We start from the raw sequence: 10,990 nt of genomic DNA on the forward strand, positions 1-10,990 counted from the left end.
ATGGGATCTGGCAAACGAACAATAAGGTGAAGCCTAGTAGGCTGCGTTCCAAATAGCACCCTATTCCCTACAGTGGTTTTAAAAGTACCCAATTGCCATACTTAAGTAAAGATACCTTAATAGAACATTAAAAGTGAAAGTCACCCAGCATTATACTACTTGAGTAAAAGACTAAAAGTATTTGGTTTTAAATATCGTTAAGTATAAAAAGTGAAAGTAACAAAAAAATAATTTCAAATTCCTTATATTTAACAAACCAGACGGCACACTCCACCACTCAGACATCATTTACAGATAGCCAGGGGCACACTCCACCACTCAGACATCATTTACAGATAGCCAGGGCACACTCCACCACTCAGACATCATTTACAGATAGCCAGGGCACACTCTACCACTCAGACATCATTTACAGATAGCCAGGGGAACACTCCACCACTCAGACATCATTTACAGATAGCCAGGGGCACACTCCACCACTCAGACATCATTTACAGATAGCCAGGGGCACACTCCACCACTCAGACATCATTTACAGATAGCCAGGGGCACACTCCACCACTCAGACATCATTTACAGATAGCCAGGGGCACACTCCACCACTCAGACATCATTTACAGATAGCCAGGGGAACACTCCACCACTCAGACATCATTTACAGATAGCCAGGGGCACACTCCACCACTCAGACATCATTTACAGATAGCCAGGGGCACACTCCACCACTCAGACATCATTTACAAACAAAGCATTTGTGTTTATTGAGTCCGCCAGATCAGAGGCAGTAGGGATGACCAGGGATGTTCTCTTGAGAGAGAAAGAGACACAGAGAGAGACAGATCGCGACAGAAAGAGAGAGATGGAGAGAAGACGATCTACAGTCGAAACCACTCCTCCTCCTGAGATCCTTCTGCCTCATCAATAAAAATAACCTGTCATGTTTTCCTGAGTAACTTATCCTGATCCCAGTGACTAAATATTACATGTTTACACAACATGTATAATGCAGAACTAAATTAAGGAACTTAAGTTAGTGTTATTATGGAAAGTGGATGTTTTTCAATTAGTGTTATTGACGTTAGATTTTTCATTTACAGATATCATTTTTGGCTAATGATTCTACTATTGGCTGTTATAGTCGATAGATACATTATTTTGACAATAAAGAAATACGGTATGGTGCTTATTAATTTATGTCTTAAAGTGAGGTGGGCTGTGTACGTGTGTGTGTATGCACATACGAGTGTGTAAATAAGTGAGTAAGCGTGTGAGTGTGTGTGTAGTTGTTAGTGACTGTGTGTGTACTCATGTGTGTGTGTGTGTGTGCATGAGTCTGAGAGTGAGTGAGTGTATAACTGTGTGTGTGTGAGGCCTTACCACTCCAGTCATTCATTAGCACCATGCCAAAGATGTGTTGGTGGGCTCTCTCTATGGGAATGGGCTCACCAAGACGATTACCTCCACCTACAAAGAATGCCTGAGAAAAAAAGAGCCAGCGAGAAAGAGAGAGAGAAGAGAGACAGAGAGACAGAGAGACAGAGAGAGAGAGAGAGAGAGAGAGAGAGAGAGAGAGAGAGAGAGAGACAGAGAGAGAGAGAGACAGAGAGAGAGAGAGAGAGAGAGAGAGAGAGCCAGAGAGAGAGAGAGAGAGAGAGAGACAGAGAGCCAGTGAGAGAGAGAGAGAGACAGAGAGCCAGAGAGAGAGAGAGAAAGAGAGAGCCAGAGAGAGAAAGAGAGCCAGAGAGAGACAGAGAGCCAGAGAGAGAGAGAGAGAGAGAGAGAGAGAGAGAGAGAGAGAGAGAGAGAGAGAGAGAGAGACAGAGACAGAGACAGAGACAGAGACAGAGACAGAGACAGAGACAGAGACAGAGACAGAGACAGAGAGAAAGACAGAGAGCCAGCGAGAGAGAGAGAGAGAAGAGAGAGACAGAGAGCCAGAGAGAGAGAGAGAAAGAGAGAGACAGAGAGCCAGAGAGAGAGAGAGAGAGAGAGAGAGAGACAGAGAGAGAGAGAGAGAGAGAGAGAGAGAGAGAGAGAGAGAGAGAGAGAGAGAGAGAGAGAGAGAGAGAAAGAGAGAAAGACAGAGAGCCAGCGAGAGAGAGAGACAGAGAGCCAGCGAGAGAGAGAGAGAGAGAGACAGAGAGCCAGCGAGAGAGAGACATAGAGAGAGAAAGAGAGCCAGCGAGAGAGACAGAGAAAAAGAGAGCCAGCGAGAGAGATAGAGAAAAAGAGAGCCAGCGAGAGAGAGCGACATAGAGAGAGAGAGAGCCAGCGAGAGAGAGTGACATAGAGAGAGAGAGCCAGCGAGAGAGAGAGACAGAGAGAGAGAGCCAGCGAGAGAGAGAGACATAGAGAGAGAAAGAGAGCCAGCGAGAGAGAGAGACATAGAGAGAGAAAGAGAGCCAGCGAGAGAGAGAGACATAGAGAGAGAAAGAGAGCCAGCGAGAGAGAGAGACATAGAGAGAGAAAGAGAGCCAGCGAGAGAGAGAGACATAGAGAGAGAAAGAGAGCGAGAGAGAGAGAGAGACAGAGAGAGAAAGAGAGCCAGCGAGAGAGAGAGACATAGAGAGAAAGAGAGCCAGCGAGAGAGAGAGACATAGAGAGAAAGAGAGCCAGCGAGAGAGAGAGACATAGAGAGAGAAAGAGAGCCAGCGAGAGAGAGAGACAGAGAGAGAAAGAGAGCCAGCGAGAGAGAGAGACAGAGAGAGAAAGAGAGCCAGCGAGAGAGAGAGACATAGAGAGAAAGAGAGCCAGCGAGAGAGAGAGCGACAGAGAGAGAAAGAGAGCCAGCGAGAGAGAGACATAGAGAAAGAGAGCCAGCGAGAGAGAGAGACATAGAGAGAGAGAGAAAGAGAGCCAGCGAGAGAGAGAGACATAGAGAGAGAGAGAAAGAGAGCCAGCGAGAGAGAGAGACATAGAGAGAAAGAGAGCCAGCGAGAGAGAGAGCGACAGAGAGAGAAAGAGAGCCAGCGAGAGAGAGAGCGACAGAGAGAGAAAGAGAGCCACCGAGAGAGAGCGACAGAGAGAGAAAGAGAGCCAGCGAGAGAGAGAGCGACATAGAGAGAAAGAGAGCCAGCGAGAGAGAGAGCGACATAGAGAGAGAAAGAGAGCCAGCGAGAGAGACAGCGACATAGAGAGAAAGAGAGAGAGCGACATAGAGAGAAAGAGAGCCAGCGAGAGAGAGAGCGACATAGAGAGAAAGAGAGCCAGCGAGAGAGAGCGACAGAGAGAGAGAGCCAGCGAGAGAGAGAGCGACATAGAGAGAGAAAGAGAGCCAGCGAGAGAGAGCGACAGAGAGAGAGAGCCAGCGAGAGAGAGCGACATAGAGAAAGAGAGCCAGCGAGAGAGAGAGCGACATAGAGAGAGAAAGAGAGCCAGCGAGAGAGAGAAAGCGACATAGAGAAAGAGAGCCAGCGAGAGAGAGAGGCAGAGAGAGAAAGAGAGCCAGCGAGAGAGAGAGAGCGACAGAGAGAGAAAGAGAGCCAGCGAGAGAGAGAGACATAGAGAGAGAAAGAGAGCCAGCGAGAGAGAGAGACAGAGAGAGAAAGAGAGCCAGCGAGAGAGAGAGAGACATAGAGAGAGAGAGAGAAAGAGAGCCAGCGAGAGAGAGAGACATAGAGAGAAAGAGAGCCAGCGAGAGAGAGCGACAGAGAGAGAAAGAGAGCCAGCGAGAGAGAGAGCGACAGAGAGAGAAAGAGAGCCACCGAGAGAGAGAGCGACAGAGAGAGAAAGAGAGCCAGCGAGAGAGAGAGCGACATAGAGAGAAAGAGAGCCAGCGAGAGAGAGAGCGACATAGAGAAAGAGAGCCAGCGCGAGAGAGAGCGACATAGAGAGAGAAAGAGAGCCAGCGAGAGAGACAGCGACAGAGAGAAAGAGAGAGAGCGACATAGAGAGAAAGAGAGCCAGCGAGAGAGAGAGCGAGAGAGAGAGAGAAAGAGAGCCAGCGAGAGAGAGCGACAGAGAGAGAGAGCCAGCGAGAGAGAGCGACATAGAGAGAGAAAGAGAGCCAGCGAGAGAGAGCGACAGAGAGAGAGCCAGCGAGAGAGAGCGACATAGAGAGAAAGAGAGCCAGCGAGAGAGAGAGCGACATAGAGAGAGAAAGAGAGCCAGCGAGAGAGAGAAAGCGACATAGAGAAAGAGAGCCAGCGAGAGAGAGAGGCAGAGAGAGAAAGAGAGCCAGCGAGAGAGAAAGAGACAGAGAGAGAAAGAGAGCCAGAGAGAGAGAAAGAGACAGAGAGAGAAAGAGAGCCAGAGAGAGAGAAAGAGACAGAGAGAGAAAGAGAGCCAGAGAGAGAGAGAAATTAGACAAAAGGCAGAGAAAGAGAGCCAGAGAGAGAGAGAAATTAGACAAAAGGCAGAGAAAGAGAGCCAGAGAGAGAGAGAAATTAGACAAAAGGCAGAGAAAGAGAGTGAGAGAGACAGATCATTGTTTTGTGATGCCATTGATATGAACCATCTCCTTGGTTGTAATAAAGTGTAGCTATATAAAGTGTATACTGACCATCTCCAGCTCAATGTCCAGCTGCTTGGACTGGCCAAACACAGGAGGCTTAGCTAAGAAAGAACACAATGGAAGAGGAAGACCGTTAGTGAGGGACACAAAAACAAAGTGACACTGGTCTGAGAGGTTTTGTGTGTGTGTGTGTGTGTGTTGTGTGTGTGTGTGTGTGTGTGTGTGTGTGTGTGTGTGTGTGTGTGTGTGTGTGTGTGTGTTTCTCTTTGAATTCAGAGTCTGCTTTGATTTTCAGACTAGGCGTTGTGTTTCATTACATTGGTCGGGTCTCATCTGTCCAGAGGGTCTGCGTATGGGGGTCCCAGACACCACTATGGAAGAGGCCCTGCCATGATACCCCACGGGCAGCCTCAACCTGAGGGACACAATCAGTCAGTCAAACAAACATAATAATCATTTGGGGGCTAATATTTGTCACACAAGTGTTTCTTGCAGATCCCAACTCCCCTAAGACAGCCACAGAGAGTGTGATCACCCTTGTCAAGAGCCCCTAGAGACATTGGGGTTAAGTGCCTTGCTCAAGGGCACAGGGACAAAATTTTTTCACCGTATCAGCTCCGGGATTGAAACCAGCAACCTTTTGGTTACTGGCCCAACACTCTAACCTAGAGGCTACCAATCAATTATTCAGCCAGCCAGCCAGTCCAATAAACAGGCAATTAGTCAGTCAGTCAGTTAGCCAGCCAGTCAATGTGTCAGTCAGCCAGGCAGCCAGCCAGTCAAACAAACAGCTAGTCAATCAGTCAGGCAATCGTTCAGCCAATCAATCCGTTTGTTTATAGCATTGTACAAATACAGAAATACGGATCCAGAGAGTAAGAAATGAAGAAAAATGGAAAGAAAGACAGAAAGAAGAGAGGTTCTACATAGAGGTTCCCAACCGTGACAAAGACAACAGCCATATGAACAGCAGCTGTGGTGTCTGAAGGATGGTGGAGTGTTGGCCTGCAGACCCACTGACTGACTGACTGGAAGGATGGTGGAGTGTTGGCCTGCAGACCCACTGACTGACTGACTGGAAGGATGGTGCAGTGTTGGACTGCAGACCCACTGACTGACTGACTGGAAGGATGGTGCAGTGTTGGCCTGCAGACTCACTGACTGACTGACTGGAAGGATGGTGCAGTGTTGGACTGCAGACCCACTGACTGACTGACTGGAAGGATGGTGCAGTGTTGGACTGCAGACCCACTGACTGACTGACTGGAAGGATGGTGCAGTGTTGGCCTGCAGACTCACTGACTGACTGACTGGAAGGATGGTGCAGTGTTGGACTGCAGACCCACTGACTGACTGACTGGAAGGATGGTGCAGTGTTGGACTGCAGACCCACTGACTGACTGACTGGAAGGATGGTGCAGTGTTGGCCTGCAGACTCACTGACTGACTGACTGACTGGAAGGATGGTGCAGTGTTGGCCTGCAGACTCACTGACTGACTGACTGGAAGGATGGTGCAGTGTTGGACTGCAGACCCACTGACTGACTGACTGGAAGGATGGTGCAGTGTTGGACTGCAGACCCACTGACTGACTGACTGGAAGGATGGTGCAGTGTTGGACTGCAGACCCACTGACTGACTGACTGGAAGGATGGTGCAGTGTTGGACTGCAGACCCACTGACTGACTGACTGGAAGGATGGTGCAGTGTTGGACTGCAGACCCACTGACTGACTGACTGGAAGGATGGTGCAGTGTTGGACTGCAGACTCACTGACTGACTGACTGACTGGAAGGATGGTGCAGTGTTGGACTGCAGACCCACTGACTGACTGACTGACTGGAAGGATGGTGCAGTGTTGGACTGCAGACCCACTGACTGACTGACTGACTGGATGGTGCAGTGTTGGACTGCAGACCCACTGACTGACTGACTGGAAGGATGGTGCAGTGTTGGACTGCAGACCCACTGACTGACTGACTGGAAGGATGGTGCAGTGTTAGACTGCAGACTCACTGACTGGAAGGATGGTGCAGTGTTGGACTGCAGACTCACTGACTGACTGACTGGAAGGATGGTGCAGTGTTGGACTGCAGACCCACTGACTGACTGACTGGAAGGATGGTGCAGTGTTGGACTGCAGACCCACTGACTGACTGACTGGAAGGATGGTGCAGTGTTGGACTGCAGACCCACTGACTGACTGACTGGAAGGATGGTGCAGTGTTGGACTGCAGACCCACTGACTGACTGGAAGGATGGTGCAGTGTTGGACTGCAGACCCACTGACTGGAAGGATGGTGCAGTGTTGGACTGCAGACTGACTGGAAGGATGGTGCAGTGTTGGACTGCAGACTCACTGACTGGAAGGATGGTGCAGTGTTGGACTGCAGACTCACTGACTGGAAGGATGGTGCAGTGTTGGACTGCAGACTCACTGACTGACTGACTGACTGACTGGAAGGATGGTGCAGTGTTGGACTGCAGACTCACTGACTGACTGACTGGAAGGATGGTGCAGTGTTGGACTGCAGACCCACTGACTGACTGACAGGAAGGATGGTGCAGTGTTGGACTGCAGACCCACTGACTGGAAGGATGGTGCAGTGTTGGACTGCAGACTGACTGGAAGGATGGTGCAGTGTTGGACTGCAGACTCACTGACTGGAAGGATGGTGCAGTGTTGGACTGCAGACTCACTGACTGGAAGGATGGTGCAGTGTTGGACTGCAGACTCACTGACTGACTGACTGACTGACTGGAAGGATGGTGCAGTGTTGGACTGCAGACTCACTGACTGACTGACTGGAAGGATGGTGCAGTGTTGGACTGCAGACCCACTGACTGACTGACTGGAAGGATGGTGCAGTGTTGGACTGCAGACCTGCAGACCCAGACTGACTGACTGGAAGGATGGTGCAGTGTTGGACTGCAGACCCACTGACTGGAAGGATGGTGCAGTGTTGGACTGCAGACCCACTGACTGGAAGGATGGTGCAGTGTTGGACTGCAGACTCACTGACTGACTGACTGGAAGGATGGTGCAGTGTTGGACTGCAGACTATAAAGGGAATAGGATGCCATTTGGGACACAGATGAAGTGTTGGTTGTCATATCATACCAGTTGGGCATCAGGGCATTCTCCTTCCCTCGGAACATAATGCCAACATTGGTGGCATGGTCCCTGGATGAGTAGAAGTCAGTGTAGTCACCTGTGTGTGGTTATATATAGATGCATGTTTGTGTGTGTGATGGAGAGAGAGAAAGAGGGCAATTAAGTGACACTGTTAAATATGTACAGTGAACCAATGATCAGCCTTCAGAACCTTTTATATCAACATTTAGATAGCAAACAAATCTCACAATCACTAGTAAAGTTCTATTGGTTAACAGCGCCCCCTCTTGTTCAAGCATTATACAAACACCTCAATTGCATTGTCTTGACTCCTCACGTCCTATCTCCTTGCTTCCTTCTCAAACACATTGGCTGATCCTCTCATTTGATACAGGGTCATATTTTGTTTAATACCACTGAGAGTTAAAGTTAGCAATGGCAGAGCCATAAATCTGATCCTAGATCTATGCTTAGGGACAATTGTAGGACACATCAAGCTTAGTGAAGAGACAGGAGGAGTGAAATATTGGGTGCATGTCAATAGTCTAAAGTGGCTTCCTCTCCTTGCCTCTTGTCCTACTGTTTAACAACTCACCTATCTCAGCAGGCAGATGCATGATGGCTGAACTCTTATGGAAGAACGCTCTGAGACATAAACACACACACATTACAGAAAAGTAAACATGCTACAAACCACGATAGAAAATTAAAGGATAAGGGAATACAAGAACATAATATGATTCTGATTGCAGCCAAAAACCATACCCTAAACAATTAATATAATAATTCAATATGTTGACATGAACTGTTGAAGTGTTATAGAAGTACTATAGAAGTGTTCTTGAATATAGAAGTGCTATAAATGATATACGTGTTATTGAATATAAAGTGTTATTGAATATAGAAGTGTTATTAATATAGAAGTGCTATAAATGATATACGTGTTATTGAATATAAAGTGTTATTGAATATAGCAGTGCTATAAAGTATAGAAGTGCTATAAAGTATAGAAGTGTTAGAATATAGAAGTGCTATAAAGTATAGAAGTGTTATAGAATATAGAAGTGTTATAGAATATAGAAGTGCTATAGAAGTGCTTCTTACATATGGCAAAATCCAATAAATACCGTAATTGTAAAAAGTGCTACAGAAGTGCTGGAGGCTGACCTGCTCCTGAGGCTGACGTCGTCTCTGAGCGTGGTCTCGTTGGCAGACAGCAGCTGCTGAAGACTCCTCCTGGCCTCCTCCATGCCTCGTACCCCAGACCCATGAACGCATTCAGGGTCGGCTAGTCGAGAGGTTGGAACATATGATGGAGGAAACGCATAAATATCTAAAGTATTATTTGATTTTATACTGTACATAGTCCTCATAACAAGTAACCCAGCCTGGACCCCGAGGAGCAAGTAACAGCACAGTGGCAAGGAAAAACAACCGAAAAGGAAGAAACTTCAAGAGAAAACAGGCATGTTTGCAAGTTGAATGCAAGTCCAATTTGTTTTGACGTTGGTGTGGGGGCGGCTCTCACTCATGCAAGCAGGTCTCTTCATTGACGCCCCCAGGGGTGGAAATGGGGGGAACCGGGTTCCAGGAGGGAAAATATCCTCGGGGGAACCTGTGCATTTAAGATTGAATTCAAGGAGTGAAATCATGACAGAAAATATTCTTCTTTCATTTCCTGTTGATACCTCATGTGATTTCAACAGCATGATGAGGCTTTCTCTCCTTGTCTCATTCCCCCATCAGCACTAATGTGACAGAACTGGACAGGCGAAAGACAATTCCCAGTAGGAATTCACCATTGTGCTTTAACGGATCCTGTTATGTCAGAGCAGCATCCAGCTGAAGGGGGGAGACAGTTGGGAGGCAGCAGCACACAAGGCCTCCAGACAATAGGGGCGGCAGCGTAGCCTAGTGGTTAGAGCGTTGGACTAGTAACCGGAAGGTTGCAAGTTCAAACCCCTGAGCTGACACGATACAAATCTGTCGTTCTGCCCCTGAACAGGCAGTTAACCCACTGTTCCTAGGCCGTCATTGAAAATAAGAATTTGTTCTTAACTAGTTAAAGGTACAATTTAAAATGTAAAAATAGTAGTATTAGGGACCCATTCAGAGGGCAAGAGGACACTCCAAACCAATTCACACTACTCGCTTGTAGATTTAATGTACTGTATAGTCCACAATATATGAAGCATACATCCTAATTGATGACTCGGGTATGGATTTTCTCAAGGAAGAAAAGCAGTGCATCGTGGCCATTGAATAGACCTACCCTCCTAGCTACATAAGGTAGGCCCATGTAGCTGTAAGTAAACTAGTGGTGATGCATAGTAAACGTGCAATGTTACATTTCCAGGTGAATGCATAATGTATATTGACATCAGTGTCGATAAGAAATATCAACCATCAATACGAGACATTGAGGAGCATTATACATTTTGATGGCCTTACCTGGTCAAACACATCCTGGTGATTGGAGAGCACAGGGCCTCTGAAGAGTGATTTTATAACGCTCAAATCCAAAATCTGATCTCCAATCGCAACCCCAATCCGGTGCCTGGGCTAAGTGACACGAGACATTTATGAAAACAGTAAACAGGAATGAAATACCAAAATGGAACGATATTGGAGAAGCTACTTTGTAAACTACAATGTTTCATCCAAGAGAACCTCACGTTTCCACAGTGGTTTGTAACATTTTATCCCAAGAAAATCAATTTACATGCCCTAGTTTTATGGCACAGGAGACGGTGTAGGAAAACCGATTCAACTAAAAGTACAACACATTTATCGTCATACTCACATTTTCCGGTGTCGAGAACACGCCATATGGTAAATTGTGATAGGAGAAGTCGGACTTGTCGTCAATTTTTACAAAAGACATTTTGAAATTGCAGTTGTACTCCGGTATACTTTCCAAGGTAAGCAACAGGGTGAGTAACTTCTTCCAGATGTTGACCGCAGCCATCGGACAGCCCGCCTCCCACAGAATCAACCAACGACCAATAGGAAACGCTCTCTTATATCCACCCTTTTTCAAGAACTGTGATTAACCCAAAACGGTTTGAAAATGACTCAGCAAAAATGATGCGGTCTAGAACTGATTACCCTTTATTGATTGGGGTGTGATAAATATTACCCTATTAAAAAAGTTAAGTTACGAGTGACGTTATTTTGTGATATCAATGAAGTAGACTGTTAAACTGCGTTTACAGGCAGCACAATCCTGATTTTTTTCCTCCCACAAATTGGTATTTTGATCAATCACAAAATCTTTTCAGGCATATTTTTCAGAGATGATCTGACTGGTCAAAATGCAAATGAGTAATAAAAACGATGAGAATTGGGCTGCCTGTGTAAAGGCATTATATGTCAGTACTCATTAACATCCCAAACCACTTTTTGGACCTTAATTTGTTTTC

General features: G+C 46.9%; 1 protein-coding gene across 1 annotated transcript in view; it reads right to left on the reverse strand.

The window, feature by feature from the left end:
- LOC118372198 (fumarylacetoacetase) overlaps positions 1–10,572 on the reverse strand; it is a 33,320-nt gene extending 22,748 nt beyond the window's left edge. The window contains 9 exon segments of the mRNA XM_052515491.1: positions 1,378–1,477; positions 4,502–4,554; positions 4,771–4,868; positions 7,575–7,665; positions 8,164–8,213; positions 8,736–8,814; positions 8,817–8,856; positions 10,020–10,130; positions 10,372–10,572. Coding sequence (XP_052371451.1) covers positions 1,378–1,477; positions 4,502–4,554; positions 4,771–4,868; positions 7,575–7,665; positions 8,164–8,213; positions 8,736–8,814; positions 8,817–8,856; positions 10,020–10,130; positions 10,372–10,536 — 787 coding nt within the window. The 5' untranslated portion in view covers positions 10,537–10,572.
- Positions 10,573–10,990: the final 418 nt, after the last annotated feature.

The sequence above is a fragment of the Oncorhynchus keta genome, unplaced genomic scaffold (assembly GCF_023373465.1).
Source record: "Oncorhynchus keta strain PuntledgeMale-10-30-2019 unplaced genomic scaffold, Oket_V2 Un_scaffold_2762_pilon_pilon, whole genome shotgun sequence".
Classification (NCBI taxonomy): domain Eukaryota; kingdom Metazoa; phylum Chordata; class Actinopteri; order Salmoniformes; family Salmonidae; genus Oncorhynchus; species Oncorhynchus keta.